Source organism: Carassius carassius, chromosome 6, assembly GCF_963082965.1.
Source record: "Carassius carassius chromosome 6, fCarCar2.1, whole genome shotgun sequence".
NCBI classification, from domain to species: domain Eukaryota; kingdom Metazoa; phylum Chordata; class Actinopteri; order Cypriniformes; family Cyprinidae; genus Carassius; species Carassius carassius.
In genome coordinates, this window is record NC_081760.1 from 3,339,060 (window position 1) to 3,357,604 (window position 18,545).

Sequence of the window (18,545 nt, forward strand, 5' to 3'; positions counted from 1 at the left end):
AAGGATAAAGTCCTGGAAAATTACTACCTTTTCCATTTTTCTAAATCAACTAATTGAATAACAAAGAGCTTGGTTTTAGCTCACATGACAACAGCACAACAATAAGCTAAAGATCATTGTAGATTAAAAAATACAATTATACATTTTTATGGTTTAGCCTACATTTGTCTTCATTTTTTTAAAGTCAAACAATAAATAAATCAAATGCATTCACAGTAGTCTTAATTCCAGATATTAGCATTTTATTCAAGATTTAATTATTCTTTTGGGGAAAACACATGAGGTGTGATTACTGGGAAAACACTGTCAAGCAATTGACCAATTAACCAATGAAAATGAAGGAACAGAATGGTCAACAACTTGCACCTGCACTTGTAATTAAATTGTTCCTTGGTTAGCGGTTAGATAAGTGATAAGATATATAAGTGCCAGTTCAGCAGTTTTACTTTGTCTTCTGCTTTTGTGTTGTTCTTCTGCAGTAAAGTGAGCTGTTTTGTGCAGTGCTTCGTTCTGTGGCTCTTATAGCATCATATTTGTCTTTAATATCTTTGTTTATCCAATTTATTTTCCCTTAGAAAGCTGAAGTGAAGCAATGGCTGACAAACCAGATATCAGCGAGGTCTCTCAGTTTGACAAGACCAAGCTGAAGAAGACCGAGACACAAGAGAAGAACACCCTTCCCACTAAAGAGAGTAAGTTTGAGTTTTTCCCCTTTAAAACCTTGAATGATGTTTTTGTTCTTATTAGCACCTTTTGTGTGTAGATTAGTTTCCCTTTTTGTTTTAAATGGGGTTTCTTGTTCCCTCTCCCCTGTTTTAAGCTATCGAACAGGAGAAGCAGTGCGAGGCATAAACTATCTTCACCGAGGGCAAGCTGCAGAGGGCTGTGAGATGGCAAATCCCTTTACTAAAGGTGGATTCTCCTGACCACCAGACACTGAGCCTAGCCTGAAGTGGGGTGTTTGCCCTCAGTTTAACTTGTAGAAGACCTTTTCTGAAGGATGACTGACTTGATCCGTGTCAGTGACGAGATGGCTTACTCTGCACTGAGACGAAATCTTGTCAATCTAAATGAAAATGAGTTATATTTGTCCTCCTCTTTAGTGAAATAAACCTTTCAGATGAATCTGTGTGTGGCTTTTTATTTTATTTACCCTACCATTAGATACTAGTTGATCTGGCCTGGCTACTGATTCAGTCCTTGTCTTGCTGAAGGTGGGGTTTCAGTTGAGGGAGGAACAAATCAGAAATGTTCCACTTATTTGTAGCACTTGCACAGTGCTTGCTTTATCATAGACACAATGGATTGGTGGTAATCTGGCCAAATAGACCCATTTGTTTATATAATTGTTACAACCAGAAAATATTTTGGATAAAATGCTGTTCTTTTTTTCTATTTCAGATAAAAGGCAGTGTACAGTGCCAGCCTTTCTCTGCTCATATGGGGACCGCTAACTGTTCTAGTAAACGAATACAACACATTTGAAGGTAGATTGGGGCCAGAAGTCTTTAAACCTAAAGTATGAAATTTGGCAATGTTTGTCTGTTAAAACACTCATAGCAGCTATTTAAGTTTCTGTATTTGAGACCATATCTGCATTAATGATGCAATGGCGTGTTGGTGTATAGGATACATCCGGGGCCTGCACCATGATGGTAGCTGAACAAATTCAGAGTTACAGGAATAGTTTTGAGTTGACAAAACCAAACCTCTCCAATCCGGCTTTGTTGGTACCATGATACTGATCATCAACTTTCTTTGTCAACTCAGACTTTGATCCTGAGTTTGTGAAGCGTGTGCACATGAATGTGTGCCATCACTGGCGAACAGCCAATCATGAGCCTTGCACCACAAAGTAAGTTTGATTTACTTCTCGCGAGAGACACCGTGAGATTCAAAACTAAAGGTTTTGCTAAAAGTTAAGAGATTGAAGAATATGACCAATTTAAACGTCACGAAAAATGAAGGAGGGCAAATAAAATAAATAATCTTGCTCTATCAGTGCAGTGACATGTGAAACTTGTTAACTTAGTTTATACATTTGAAAATAAACAGTGATAGAGACTCGAACATGTAAGGTCAGATTTTTTATTTTAAATCTTTTGATACTACAGTTTATTTATATTACATGATCTGAATACATTAATATCTATTTAAAATAAACAATTTATAATAACTGTTAAACTTAAATTGCTTGTGTGTAATAGATTAATAATAATATGAATCACAATAATTATATAAATCATAAAATGACTCAGTAATTATAATTAAAGCCAGACTTTTTTTTTAGCATTATTGACCCTTAATTTGGAGATAAACTAGAGCGACTTTGTGTCAGACATGTGTCACTTCAGTTCTCACACATCTGATTGGTCCAGCTTCAGTTTGAGATCTCTAACCCAGAACATAAGCTGCCCCGGAGCAGGTTAGCCATGGAGTGTAAGTTACTAGGGCAATAAATGCCACTAAAAGCCAAGCCACTCACGTGGTACCTAAAACCCAGGATTGGTGCAAACTAACCTGAAACTTACCTGGCCAGCCAGCTAATCCAGCTTCATGGTACAGGCCCCGGATGTCATGTTTATGAATGATGTTGTAATGACACACTAGTATGCATGTATGCAAACATCAGACGTTATATTTGCTCATGGGAATATTGCATTAGTATGTTGTGTAATGTCAGTCTTATGATTTCATATCCATCTTGTCCTTTTAAGTTATTTGTTAGGTAGTTTTAATTTACTTTATAACCTTAATTTATTCTAGCACAGTAGATATCAGTAAAGCAATGCCACAATAATCTAAAGGAAAATTAATGTGGATAAATCTAGAAGAAAATCTGTTTTAAAAAGTCTTACACATTAAAACACAGAATGTGTGAGCATTGAGGACATGTTCAAGTTCATTGTCTTAACATGGTAAAACTGGGTCTTTAGATGTAATGCGTTCAAAATTGCCGGTTAAAGTGGACAAACAGTGCGTGTTTGTTGCATTAAATTCATGTGTTGTGTTAAAAAAGGCTTGGCCCCATGTGCCTTCCGTAGATCACAGACTTGATCTCTGTCTGTCTATCTAACTACTGTCTATCATGATTTTTTTAAATGCTTTCTTCAGTCATTTTTATATGTGCCACAAGAGTTTTTTATGTTAAAAAGGTTTGGGCACATAATAATGAATTCTTAAGCAAGGATTATTTCACAAATATATTCCATAAAAAGAGCAACTAGATAGCAAAACCTAGAGGCAATCAGTCTTGTGATAAACTAATATCCCTTGCAAAGCTGAACTTGAGAAAAACTTGGACTTCAAACACTTTTCTCAGAACAGTCAATGAAAAGTATGCAAATAATATCATCCAATGTTGACCACAAGTCTGTGTATATATATATATATATCTTAGCATTCTTTGCATTCCTCACAATGTCTTACAAATTCCAAATATTTTTAGTCTCCATTGAAACATCACATTAACTTAAGGTTTAATTTAATTTTCATTGGAATATCAGAAAATACATTGTTATATATTATATAGAATGTGAAAAATAGCAAATTCTTTAAACTTTGCTTTTAGTGAAATTAAAATTGAATTTTTATAAAATCTTTTTACATTGTATGAGTTAAAAAAATTGACGAATAAATTCTGTTCTGATTGTTATACTCTTTCAGTCATTGTAGAGTCAGTAATCTGCAACAGATATTTAAAGTCTACAATCTGAAATCTCTTACAAATACTAATTATATACAGATAAAATCAATTTGCAGCACATCATTGTAATGTTTCTTCTCACACTGAAGTGACCTCAGCGCCACTAATAACAGGAGTTTGGCGCCCTCTACTGTATGAAATAATATAAACAGGTGCAGGATAATTTGTACATGAACGAGCTTTTATGTTCATTTAATACCTGCTCTACTGCTTTATTTATATCAATTTACGTTTAGGAACACAGAAGTATCTTAAATAATAGACCAAATGTATTGCTATTTTTTTTTACACAAAATACACAGAATCTAAATTAGAATTATAAAAGTTAAAATTACACAGGCCAAAGAAAAGGCCAAAGCTTTTCCCGAAACTACAAATGCTGCATCAATGAGCTTCTGCGCAATGGAATGGGCCAATCACGTGCCCCGCCCCTTTCAGGAAAACACCCCGCCCACTCCGTTTCATTACTGTCCAATACGGACGTGCTACATCATTTACATTCGAACAGCAACATTCACGGATCACACTGTCATTCAATTCATTCAGAGCGACCGTCTCATTTGTTTATCGGTTGAAATACGGTTTACTTCCGAGTTCGATCAACATGGAGAACGGCCTGGAAAGCACAGGAGACAGTCGTCTGGACCAGGCTGTCACGCAGTGGCTGCAGTATGACAAGGTAAGACCAAACACATGCTCTCGTGTAGCTTTAAATGTGTGAGATCTGACATCTCTAGTGCTTCAGCTGCATGGTACCTAAAGCTGGCTTGAAACATTAATTTTAAGTGACTCGTTAACAGACAGGAACACCCTGTGATGATCAACTAAAGTCGAAGTTAACCTGCTTCCAGGAAGTGCTCTTACTAACTAACTTACAGGAGATTACTCAACACAATGCCATCTGAACTTCGATTCAGTCAGATCCTTATCGATCTGCCATTATTTAAAATATACTTTTGCTCAGAGATTAATCAGCTCTGCCTAAATGTTTCTCCTAAAATCCTTTTAGCTCTATTCTCTCATTTGTCTCACAACTATAAAATTAAAAATACCATTCAAAGGTTTGGGGTTGGTAAGATTTTACTGTTTTAGAGAAGTCTCTTCTGTTTACCAAGGCTGATTTATTTGATCAAATAAGCAGTAAAAACTGTAATATTATTATAATATAAAAATAATTTTTCAATTTGAATATATTGTAAAATCGAATTTATTCCTGTGATGCAAAGCTGGATTTTCAGCATCATTACTCTAGTCTTAAGTGTCATTTTATTCTAATATACTGATTTGATGCTTGAAAGATTTCTTATTATCAATCCTGAAAAAGAGTTTTTTTTTTCGGGATTCTTTGATGAATAGAAGTTCACAAGAACAGAATTGATTTGAAATCTAAATCTTTTGTATAAATGTATTTACTGACACTTTTGATCACATTTTATGTGTCCTCGCAGAATAAAAGTGTTCATTTCTTTTGAAAAAGCAGATTCCAAACGTTTACAGGAGAGTAGATTTCAAATTGATGATTTGGTTTGGGTGTTTCATATTACAAACTTTTGCAGATCTTGTCAAATCTGAGCAGGTCACAGATCACTGGGTTCTTTTCCTTAGAAGAAAACTCTGAGAAGCTGGAGATTTAAGAATAAGCCTTCATTTAACCTCAAGAAAAACAATTGAGATGATAAATCATCTGGAGTGTTTCTGATTTTTTTTATTTTATTTGCTACAAACACATAACCTGCCTGAACTCACAGCGAAGAGCATTATGCTTCAAAAACAAAGAAACGTACAAACAGGCGCAAACGGTTTCTAGACTGTCCCAGTTACACTGAAACCATTAAATAGCATGTAAATCAGTGTCAATGGACAGCTCCATACAAGTAATTACAATGCATATTTGTGTAGTGCCATTACAGTAATTGGAGTCTTGTGCTTAACTGGGTCACATGAGTTAATGGTTTTACGCAGAAGTGGAAGCTAATTGATTAAGCAGAATTGGACATTCAGATGATTTCAACCTTTTTTACAGTGCAACAAAAATGTAACTGCTGCTGGTTCACTTTTTTTATTTTTATTTTAATAACTGTATTTTGGCTGTGTAGTCACCAAAATGATTGCATTGGTCCGTGTGCTGCTCAGGAAGGACATCATAACATGCAGTGGATCAAGGCTCTTCACTTGCATCCTCACATGGTCTCACTTATCATGAGAGTGAAAGCATATTGTCCTCACATGACACACACACACACACACACACACACAACACTAATCAGAATCATCAGGACAAAGTGTCTGGAGACATAGAGGCTCCTTCCTTCCCCCCACTCTTACTTTTACGAAAACTTTTAAATAACAAAACTTAATTTACTTTTTTTAAAATACACATTCCTGGTTACACAAAATACACATTCATTATTGTGATTTTCCGAGTGCACGTTATTTGAAATAATTTTTGGTAAATATAGAATAGTTTTGTGTGTGTTTCCAGAATCCAAAGACGGCTGCTGCGGTGCGGACTATGGTTAAGGACAGAGCCATGTCAGAGCTGCAGAAGTGTTTCGGGGCCCGTATGGAGTTTGGCACGGCGGGACTGAGAGCCACCATGGGACCGGGAGTGTCCTGCATGAATGACCTCACCATCATACAGACCACACAGGTGACGTACTGTAAATTCATTCTCTGACAGTAGATGGCGCTTCTAGAAAATCAAAAATACATAGTAATCAGCGCTGGGTAGATTACTTACTTAACTGTACTCCGTTACTGATTACACGATGAAAACTAGAGTTCATAGCGTAATCTATGTTACTTTTATTAGGTAATGTAATCAGACTTCTTTTTAGATCACACCAAGATTCATTTTGGTGTGAACAGGCCTTAAAGGGAAACTCCACTTATTTACTCACCTTCACGCCGTCCCAGATGTTTAGGACTTTCTTTCTTATGTTGAACACAAACAGAGATTTTTAAGCATAAGTATAATCCTAATCATCGTTCCAAAAGCTATTTGTCACATTGTCAGTTTTCACAATGTCGCAGTACATTTAGTGTTAAGTGAGGATATTGATTGACATTTATTTCTCTCTTTTTGCTTCTGGTAGGGTTTCTGTGTGCACCTGGAGCAGTGTTTTACAGATCTGAAGCAGAGAGGGGTGGTGATCGGGTTTGATGCTCGCGCTCACCCCCCTAGTGGTGGAAGCAGTAAAAGATTCGCCTGTCTTGCTGCTTCTGTCTTGATCAGCCGAGGCGTCCCAGTCTACCTCTTCAGTGACATCACACCCACTCCATACGTGGTTCGTATGAACCTTCTGTAGTCATGGAGAGAAAGTTCAGGTGTATTACTAATTCTGATATGCTAGAGCCATGACACTGTTGTAAACCAAGACACTTAGAACCTTAGGTAGGTGTACAGGTTCGAATCTTGACTTTGAAATGTTCCAATACCATTTTTTTCTTCCTCTCCTCGTTTAAATTGTTATTTTCATTGTAAAAAGGTAATGGTATCACAGTGGTATTTTGACATATGCTATTTCACTGAATGATTACCGTGATGGTACGTACAGTGGGTACAGAAAGTATTCAGAGCCCCTTAAATATCAGTCTTTGTTATATTGCAGCCATTTGCTAAAATCACTTTTTTTTTGCTTAAGTTAACCCTTTGCTCAGTATTTAGTAGAAGTACCCTTTTGATCTAATACAGCCATGAGTCTTTTTGGGAAAGATGCAACAAGTTTTTCACACCTGGATTTGGGGATCCTCTGCCATTCCTCCTTGCAGGTCCTCTCCAGTTCTGTCAGGTTGGATGGTAAACGTTGGTGGAGAGCCATTTTCAGGTCTATTCAGAGATGCTCAATTGGGTTTAAGTCAGGGCTCTGACTGGGCCATTCAAGAACACTCACGGAGTTGTTATTTTAGCTGTGTGCTTAGGGTCATTGTCTTGTTGGAAGGTGAACCTTCGGCCCAGTCTGAGGTCCTGAGCACTCTGGAGAAGGTTTTCGTCCAGGATATCCCTGTACTTGGCCGCATTCATCTTGACCTCGATTGCAACCAGTCGTACTGCCCCTTCAGCTGAAAAACACCCCCACAGCATGATGCTGCCACCACCACTCTTCACTGTTGGGACTGTATTGGACAGGTGATGAGCAGTGCCTGGTTTTCTCCACAAACACCGCTTAGAATTAAGGCCAAAAGGTTCTATCTTGGTCTCATCAGACCAGAGAGTCCTTCAGGTGGGGGCTTTCATGTGTCTTGCACTGAGGAGAGGCTTCGGTCGGGCCACTCTGCCATAAAGCCCCGACTGGTGGAGGGCTGCAGTGATGGTTGACTTTCTCCCATCTCCCGACTGCATCTCTGGAGCTCAGCCACAGTGATCTTTGGGTTCTTCTTTACCTCTCTCACCAAGGCTCTTCTCCCCTGATAGCTCAGTTTGCCTGGTCATCCCAAACGTCTTCCATTTAAGGATTATGGAGGCCACTGCTCTTAGGAACCTTAAGTGCAGCAGAATTTGACATGCACTGTGAGCTGTAAGGTCTTATATAGACAGGTGTGTGGCTTTCCTAATCAAGTCCAATCAGTATAATCAAACACAGCTGGACTCAAATGAAGGTGTAGAACCATCTCAAGGATGATCAGAAGAAATGGACAGCACCTGAGTTAAATATATGAGTGTCACAGCAAAGGGTCTGAATACTTAGGACCATGTGATATTTCAGTTTTTCTTTTTTAATAAATGTGCAAAAATGTCAACAATTCTGTGTTTTTCTGTCAATATGGGGTGCTGTGTGTACATTAATGAGGAGAAAAAATGAACTTAAATGGTTTTAGCAAATGGCTGCAAAGTAACAGAATGAAAAATGTTAGGGGGTCTGAATACTTTCCGTACCCACTGTATATTTAGGACATATCTATGGAACATATTCAGAAATATGAAATTGTAACATTGTACAGTTTTTTGGTTTATTGTTTAGAAGTGCTGTTCATTGTGGTTAGAGGTTTGTCATCTTTTTGCAAATTTGCTACTTTCAGCTACCAAGAACTAATCACAAACCAACAACCAAACGCATGAGAAAGAAGAGAGAGAGACACAATTGCACAGGAACACATTGTGAACTCTCTGAGCCTTTCCCTTTGAGCCCTCAAACAGCTTTCTGTTTTTCCTCTAGCCCAAAACTGTTTGGTCACTTTTATTTAAAATGAAGTATTTGTCCAAAAAACATTGATTTTAAGAGTCAAAAATGTCATGTTTCTTGGAATTTGAGCGGAAAAATGTTATGCCAACCACATAACTTGACATAACATATTCTTTATCTCTCCAAATCTGGAAAACTTAGTGTCCCAGTGGTATTTAAATGTCTTTTTCCCAATTTGTAGCCAAGCATTGGTCTGGGTGCAAATTTGTTTTTGTTTTTTGCGCTGTCAGAGACCTGCCACAGCATGATCATATGCACCTTTCATGCTCCGAGCATGTTTGCTCTACTTTTTATGTAGTTTTCCTTCTCTTTTTTCCTTTTTTTTTAATTCAAGTTTTTATTGTTTACATGACAATATCATACAAAACACAGATTACAGATTTATACAAATACTGCATGTAAAGCCAGTGACTGAAATGAACAGAGATAGACCGAAAATTAAATAAGGAGAGAGAAGAGAATAACACACACACACACACACACACACACACAAAAAACATTAATAATAATAATAAAATGTTTTCAAATGTTTGGGGTCGGTAAGACATTTTTTTTTAAGATATGAATTAATACTTTTATTCACCAATTAAATTGATGCATTAAATTAATCAAAAATGACAGTAAAGACTTTTACTTGTTACAAACTTCTGTTTCAAATTAACACTGTTCTTTTGAAATTTCCATTTATCAAATGTTTCCTAGTATCCGCTTAATAAATAAATGAAATAATAAATTGGACAGTTCCCCAAAAATGTTTTATTTTTATTTTACAAGCACTCTGTGTCATATATTACTGTTAACTGAAATAATTACTTCCTTTGTAAGAGACATCTTTCCAAAAACCATAAAAATAACTTACCGACCCCCAAATTTTGTGTAAATGTAAAAGGAAAAAAAAGCCTCTTCTCTTCCCTTTTCTTCTTTTAGCCTTTTACTGTATCACATCTAGGACTGTGTGCTGGTGTCATGGTAACAGCCTCCCATAATCCCAAACAAGACAATGGATACAAGGTATCATCCATCCCTCAATGATATGAATGAAATATAGACTTAAAGATATGACCCGTTTTTCAATGTGTGTGTGTGTTTAAGGTGTACTGGGCAAACGGAGCTCAGATCATTCCTCCCCATGATACGGGCATCGCAGCAGCGATAGAACAGAACCTTGAGCCGTGGCCTAAATCATGGGACACTGATGGAGCTCTTCAGAGTTCCCTTCTCACTGACCCATACCAGGACATACACCGAGAATACTGCCAAACCATACGACAGCACTGCTTTCACAGGTGCTCACGCAGATCAGTCTACAGAACATAGCAGATACGACGGTTTAAAGATTCCAAGATCAGTTTACTCCGTGATCTGTGCACTGTTATCCAGGGGATACCTTTATATTTACCTTGTGTGTATTTATACCTCCCTGTGTATATACAGTGTATATATATACAGTACAGACCATATGTTTGGACACACCTTCTTTAGGTGTACTTTATCAGTCTGATTTTTGTTCGTCTTGTGTTTTCACAGGGAGCTGAATAAGAATTCAAAGGTGAAGGTTGTCCATACGTCAGTTCACGGAGTGGGCCATATTTTTGTCCAGGCTGCTTTTAAGGCCTTTGACCTTCAGCCTCCATATGCTGTGGACGAGCAGAAGGATCCTGACCCAGAGTTCCCTACTGTCAAATACCCCAACCCTGAGGAAGGAGAAGGAGTCTTGGTACAATACACTGACACACACACACACACAAACCAAAAAATTATTTTGCTCTTATTATGTAATGCCAGATGCAGTAACCTGTGTTTGTGTATGTAGACGCTGTCCTTCGCGCTGGCAGATAAAGAGGGAGCAACTGTTATTCTGGCAAATGACCCTGACGCTGACCGACTAGCTATTGCAGAGAAGCAGGAGAGGTCAGTGTTATTTGGCATTCTGTGTGGATTTTCATTCAGTGTCACTTTATGAATATCAATAATTCTTCTTGCAGTGGTCAGTGGAGGGTCTTCTCTGGGAATGAGTTGGGTGCTTTGCTCGGATGGTGGATTTTCCAATGCTGGAAGCAGCAGAAAGAAGATGGAAAAGCCTCCATTAAGGATGTCTACATGCTATCCAGCACCGTCTCCTCAAAAATACTCCGTGCCATCGCTGTGAAAGAGGGCTTCCACTTTGAGGTACCTCTGCTTCTAATAAAAAAAGAAAAGAAAAGAAAAATGTGATTACTTGATGTTTTACTGACTGTCTCTCTGCATGACTCTTTTGCAGGAAACTCTAACAGGCTTTAAATGGATGGGAAACCGAGCCAAAGAGCTGATGGACCAGGGAAAGACTGTTCTGTTTGCCTTTGAAGAAGCTATTGGTACTCTGACATCCACACCACCAAACATTCATGTGCATCTGTGTGTCGTTCTGTCAGGATGGGTAACCTACTGATCCAGGGTTCAAACCACAGACCCTAGTGACGTGGTTGTCAACCAGGGGGCCAATGGATCGCTTCAAATATTCAAATGAATACTATTTGTAATAAAATAATCTAACTTGACATACAACATACAAAAAAAAATTAAGAAAATATATTTCATTTATATTTTTTCTCCTGTTAATATGAAAAGATTATAACATGCAGCTGTGTTATAATTATAGCAGAAGTACTGGCTTATAAATTCAAAAATAAAATTCAGTATATGAGGGCAAAAATGCCCCTGTATGGGTTTTTGTCTTATATTTATATCATATATTGACAGAAGAGCTGTTGTATATCTCTCACTCGACGGTGGTTTATAACGAGTCAAGTAGGCCAATGACTCATTCTCGAATGAATCAGCCGTTTGAATGAATCAGTTGATTGACTGACTGAATGACTCACTCATAAACACACAGTTGGGTCGTCCAAAATACTCTGAGTAGGCACTACAATTGAATTTATAATTGACGTTTAATCGCTTTTCAGTCATAATACATATCATTATGATTTAATGAATATTTATGCATCGCAATATCAATTCATACAATGTCAATCCAGATCGTAGCATGAGAACCCATTATGTTTTCAGCTTGAATCTAACCATCCTCTATATGAAATGGTTCTCTCTCACTATTCTAGAAAACAGTTGTGCAGACCTGAGAAGCTTTAATGTTGTTCTTTGGTTGCTTTGTTGTTGTAGGTTACATGTGTTCTCCTGCAGTTTTGGACAAAGATGGCGTAAGTGCGGCTGCCATTGCTGGCGAGTTTGTCTCTTACCTGGCTTCCAAAAATAGAACTCTGTCCCATCAACTCAGATCCATTTATGAGGAGTATGTGTCACAAAAACTTTTGACAAGCCATTGACATCTCTAATCATTTATGTACTGTATCTTCTTGTTAATCACTATTTTCACATTGGCTCACTGTTTTCAGGTATGGTTACCACATTTCCAAGAACTCCTACTTTATATGTCACGACCAAGACACCATTAAATGTTTGTTTGAGCGTCTTCGGAACTATGACGGGGAGCATTCGTACCCTAAAGAGTGCGGGGGCTGTGCCATCACAGCAGTGAGAGATCTTACGACAGGCTTTGACAGCAACCAGCCAGACAACAAGGCTGTGCGTAGCTCATAATGATTAGACGTATTGTGATAGTTGATCTTCTTTAAAGTTTTCTTATCCTATATCTGTGAGTCTGTTTCTGTTCCTCACAGGTTTTGCCCACCAGTAAAAGCAGTCAGATGATTACCTTCACCTTTGCTAATGGGGGCGTGGCTACAATGAGGACCAGCGGCACAGAGCCTAAAATCAAATACTACACTGAGCTCTGTGCTGCACCAGGAAACAGGTGTTCAGACGGCTTCATTATTACATAAAATTATTGTTGTAGTTATTATTAAAAGTTTTTTTATTTTATTATTATTTAATTAATCAAAATAAACAAATCCAAGAAATCTTACTATTGCAATAATATTTTTACATTTGATAATAATATAGTAATATAATAGTAGTAATATATAATATAGTCATATAATTACTATGAATGTTATAATATGTTAGAATTATTATGCTATACACTACATCATATTATTATTATTATTATTATTAATATTCAATTTGACTATTCAGTAATATATCACATCTAATTATATAGTACTTTTATTTATAATATAATTGATGTTGATATATATATATATATATATATATACACACACACACACACACATACATACAGTATATACTGTATAACATATATTTGTGTGTGTGTAAAATTATTATGAAATATCTTTATTTTACAATGTAATAGTTTAGTTGCAATAGTAGTATATTTCTTTGGTTAATTAGTTTTTATAAAAAAGGAAAATACTAAAATACAAATATGTTTTATAATAATTTATTAGATAGAATTATGTATAACTTTAGTATTATTTTATTTTATGTAATTAGTGTTGTTTATATTCATATTGAATGGGGGGGAAACTTTTTTTGTTTTAGCTGAGCACATGCTTGAGTACGATTAAAAAAAAAATTGTATAATAACAGATGTTAAAATATATTCTGTATATGTAATATAACAGTATTACATGATAAAACATTTCCAACAGTGGCCTTCTATGCTGTTGCCACAAAGCATATTTATTTTATTAAGGTATCGGGTCATCAGCGTTTTCTGTACATACAGAAAATGTATCATATTGTGCGAACAGTACGATACAATAATAAGAAGAGCAGTATTGTAGTTTGATCATCATGACCATAGAGCCTTAATCATAGTCTTGGCATTTGCTAAAATCTTAGTATCGGCGCATGCTGCATAAATTGCTCATAATCATGTAAATACAAGTTTTCTGTCTTCCTTTTCTCTAGTGATCTTAACCAGCTGAAAACTGAATTGGATAACTTGGTTGATGCCATCGTGGAACACTTCTACCAACCTGAGAAAAACAACCTGACTCCTCGACCAGAGTGAGAGACCGTATCGCTCAGGATTACAAGGATCTGATCTATTTCTGCTATTAGTCTTAACCTGCCACACATAACCATTCTCATATCAACTATAAACTTGCTCTGGTTTCAGGAAGTGTAGATCAAATCTGGTGCCACATGAACATGCCAATTGCCTTTTTCATTTTTGCACTTTTACATTTTTTCACCTCAGTTTTGTAATCTACAATGTTATCGAATTAAATATATATTATATGAGAGTCTTCTTCATTTCCCTTTTTGAACAACAGTAGGGAACTCTGAATGTGCTAACATAGCAAAGAAAGTGTATTTGAATAAATATATTCATTTCAGCAGATTTATTAGTTGATTGACAGAAATGATTCCATTTCAATTCAGCCAACCGAATAACCTCAGAAATCAAAAAGCCGGCTTATGTCAATTAATAATAATTTAAAAGAAATTAGAGGGACCTACCAGCCTTACTGTGGAACAAAGTGAGTTTTAGTTTTCCACATTCACATGATTCCGTGGCATCTTTATTCAGTCATCTCCGTTCAGTAACTCTTTGACTACATGCAATTTGTTTGTAAATGTTTATTATATTTTGTATGCCAGCCTCAACCAGCTAGTTAGATAATTCATTCAGAATGTAATTTTTTTGTGTAAAGTGATTTAATACATTTCAGGTGAAGTTTTGAGTTTAATACTTTTCTCACAGTGCTGTTTTTTTGCCTTTTTTTTGCATCAATAGACAGTAAGTGGTAACCAAATGTGTGTCTTTCGTCTATGTGGAAGTGTGTGTAGAAATAAAAAACTAATATAGCAAATGACACATATAAATACGTTATGCCTATATTAAACATGTTATTTGAACATTCATTGCCCCTGGTTCATTTCATGAAGTATAAACTAGATAAACTGGACTATAAAAAAGGAAGTTGGAGCTTTTCAGCATCCTCAGTGATTTTTTTAATTTTAAACTCTTGTGTTTAAAAATTATGTTTAGAAAATATCAGAATTACTTTTAGATATTTGAAAGTAATATTTTATTAATAAATGACATTTATGAAAAGAAGAAAAAGCAAGTGCTTAATCATTTTCATTGAGTAAATAGTTTCTTACAATAATGTTGTATTTTATATGCACCTGTGAAAAACACTAACATCATGATAAATAGATGAGAGCTCAGTGGATGGATTTCAGACAGAAGAGCCGTCCACTAAGGTGCAGGACTATAGTCTATTCCTTCTCTTTGTATTTCTAATATATTACTATCAACATTTACATATACATTATGTCACAAAAATAATTTATTCTGATAAGTGATTGCAAATGTTGTTAGCATAGCAACAAAAATATTTTTCTCAAATGATAGTGATAGACTAATTCTCTTTTTTCTTCCTTTATGCTTTTTTTAAGATTCAACCACAAACTCGATAATCCTCCCATTATTCACAGCAGTGATGCCCTAACACACCAAAACTGGACCCTTATTAATTCTTTTGCAAAGTATATTGATGAATGTGTTCAGAGAAATGGCTATGTGCCTGGAGCAGCAATAAACACCACTCGTGAAGAGCTGAAGACATTCTTTAGGAGTTCCGTCTACACGACCTATCTAGGTTATCCAAACATTCAGATGTATTGGGCCTCGAACACCAAGTTGTGGCAGAATCCACGACCAGAAATCATTTCTACAAACGAAGAAATTCCATTTAGATCCTCAATGACCTTGATGTTTCAGACAGGGACAAACGGAGAGACCTCTTGTTAAAAGTCAGGCCCCTTCTACAAAGTGAGGCAAGTCAGCCTAGAACACATACTGTCCATTGATGACCAGATGATTCCATTTACTGGCCACTGCCCAGTTCACCAGTATGTACTGGGCAAACCATACTTTACTGGATTAAAGGTGTTTGTCTTGGCTGCAATAGTCTCAGATTTTGTGGTCTACTAAGGCAAGACTACCTTCAGAGTTACAGCAGGACGGGGCATTGGAGAACCAGATGTCCTTCACCCACTTGTTCTTTGACCAGTTCATTAAAACTGTTGACCTTCTGGACACTGGAACTCTCATGAAAAGCAGAATTCCAAACGAGTGCAACATTATAGAGGATCAGACCATCAAATAGAAAGTGATAAGAGCATCAGAGATGGTGGTCGGACAAAGTTCTCCTGAACTCGCTATCATTAAGTGTTGTGAAAACAATACAGTGATCATGCCATCATCTGCCTTCAGCAATGAGCCTCAGGACATGTGCTGTAAGCGGTCTAAGAAAGACAAGAAGTATGTCTAGGTGTCCAGTGGCAATTGCTGAGTACAAATCAACATGTGCGGCGTGGACATGGCCAACCGGATGCTAAGATTCTACAGCAATCAGAAATGCATCAAAGTTCCAACATATATACACTACTCTTACAATGATGGGGTAGTTTCAGTCTTAATTCTTCTTCTGTTGACTTTGGTTTTATTTGGAAATTACTTGTTGTCATTATGTTTCAGTTTCTGATGTCTACTGTAGAATATATATATATATATATATATATATACCTATTTAGACCCATTATTTTTTGTCCAATGAAAGTCTATATTTGGTTTTTATTATTAGTCTATAACAGTGTTGGGGGTAATGCATTACAAGTAACGCAAGTTATGTAATCAGATTACTTTTTTCAAGTAACTAGTAAAGTAACGCATTACTTTTTAATTTACAAGAAAATATCTGAGTTACTTTTTCAAAAAAGTAACGCCAGTTACTTTGTATTCCCATTTTTTGACTGACAAGCCTCCTGTTCCCATATTGGGAGAAATCGGAAGTATGGAGGCGTTGTGTGCACTGTGTGAACATGATGTTACTGTAGTTCTAGACTAAATGTGAATGTGCATTAATTCATCCCACTCACAAAAAAACAAAAAACAAAACAGATTTAGTATTCATCAAAATTAATCAAAACAGTGAAATGCAAACTCAGAATATGACGCAAACCTGCAAATAACTAAATATATTAAATAACACAAATGTATCTATTCCCATTTTATTAACAGTGTCTTTGCTGCTGACCTTTCATGATCCAGTTCAACCATACTAATAATTAAAAAATGACTTTAGATAAACTAACAATTGTGCTTCATTGTTTTTTTTTTTATTGCTGAAGAGTGTTGAACCTTCTTCTCCTGTGTTCTACTGTACAGACGTGAATTTACTTTTCCTTCAGCCTGAGGTTTATTCATTACACTTTTTGGTGTGAAAGGGCTTTTACATTTGCTATAAATAGAACTTCTTATATTAAAAACAATCAAGCCCTGCTCATATTTAAAAAGTAACGTGAAAGTAACGCAAAAGTAATGTAACACATTACTTTCCATAAAAAGTAACTAAGTAACGTATTTAGTTACTTTTTTAGGGAGTAACGCAATATTGTAAGGCATTACTTTTAAAAGTAACTTTCCCCAACACTGGTCTATAATTATCTAATATTATTATTTTAAACTTTTCAGTTAGGATTATAAGCAATCACGGTCACTCTACACCTCTTTATATATAGTCTTGCACAGCTGTGTCTGTAGTGTGTGTGTGTGTGTGTGTGTGTGTGTGTGTGGAGCTCGCACTAACCCGAGGACATCAACTGAGTCATAAATGAAGCGTAGACGCTGCGTGTGAGCGCGCACTGGGGTAGGTATAAGACACATTATTATTTTGAGTAACACTTTGACCTTGCAGTCTTTGTGCTTACTATTAAATGCAATAATGGTTAAGAATATACTATTACACATTAGCTAACTACTTGACGGTGTACAGTAACATGGAACTATAGATTTTAGATAATCTCGCGCACTGTGTGACTACAAAATGTCAAGGAAATTCACCAAAAAAGACAATTCTGACATTATTTGCTCACCCTGTTCACTATTCACTTTTAAAAATATGCATTTAAAATGAATGGTGACATCAGTTTGAACATTTCCTTTTGAGTTCCTCAGAAGAAAGAAAGTCACACGGGAAACAGCATGAGTAATAATGACCGTTTTCTTCTTCTTCTTTTTAAACTAAGACTTTAAACTGTGGTGAAGCTTATATAAAAAATAAAAAAAAACTTCGCAGCTTTAACATGCGCAGTGGATCTTGAAAAGAACACCCGGACTGAAAAAGATTAGTTCTCATTAATTTCCTGTTGATGCTGTAAGACTCTCTCCGTGATCTGCACAGCATCATCAGAAGTTCATTCAAGCGCCAGAGCTGAAGACTTCCTCAATCACAGGCTCACTGCTCACAGTACTCCGTGTTATTGCTATGGGTGCGACGGATACTGTGATTAATCGATTACTTCGGATCAAAGGCAGCTTGAAAATCAGGTTCCGAAGGGCCAGTTTAGTCTGCATTGTCAAAAACTAACAGGACTATAATTCAAGCACTTCCTCAAGGCGGTGCATTGTGAGTAAAGGTAAGTGAAAGTAAAAAATCGTCTTCTATGCTAAAGCTCATTGTTTGTATATAGAAATGCCAACTTTAAAGTGACCTGTGTATAACAAAATATGACCTTGCCATCTGTCCTTAAAATCGTGATATGTAGTGTGTTATTTTTAGATGACCTGGTTTGCTGGTAGGCTTCTGTATGACTCCATGACCCCTCTTGTATTTTTATGTTGACTTCTTGCCATCAGATAAACTTTCTGTTGTTTCTTATTAGTTTGGCTATTTATTAGTACTCACTGTTGTTGGCTCCAGTGGATTCGCGCCACATGA

At 36.4% G+C, this 18,545-nt stretch overlaps 2 protein-coding genes across 2 annotated transcripts; both read left to right on the forward strand.

Moving 5' to 3' along the window:
- Positions 1 to 401: 401 nt before the first annotated feature.
- On the forward strand, positions 402 to 1,125 carry LOC132141811 (thymosin beta-b). The gene is made up of 3 exons (XM_059551476.1): positions 402 to 483; positions 576 to 692; positions 821 to 1,125. Exons 2-3 carry the CDS (start codon positions 593 to 595, stop codon positions 850 to 852), a joined length of 132 nt encoding a protein of 43 aa, XP_059407459.1. The 5' UTR covers positions 402 to 483; positions 576 to 592; the 3' UTR covers positions 853 to 1,125.
- A 3,082-nt stretch (positions 1,126 to 4,207) lies between these two features.
- On the forward strand, positions 4,208 to 14,570 carry LOC132142238 (phosphopentomutase-like). Its single transcript, XM_059551947.1, has 13 exons — positions 4,208 to 4,385; positions 6,189 to 6,356; positions 6,802 to 6,993; positions 9,817 to 9,900; positions 9,982 to 10,175; positions 10,417 to 10,606; positions 10,703 to 10,800; positions 10,875 to 11,058; positions 11,150 to 11,243; positions 12,049 to 12,178; positions 12,282 to 12,471; positions 12,567 to 12,700; positions 13,720 to 14,570. Exons 1-13 carry the CDS (start codon positions 4,311 to 4,313, stop codon positions 13,820 to 13,822), a joined length of 1,836 nt encoding a protein of 611 aa, XP_059407930.1. The 5' UTR covers positions 4,208 to 4,310; the 3' UTR covers positions 13,823 to 14,570.
- Positions 14,571 to 18,545: the final 3,975 nt, after the last annotated feature.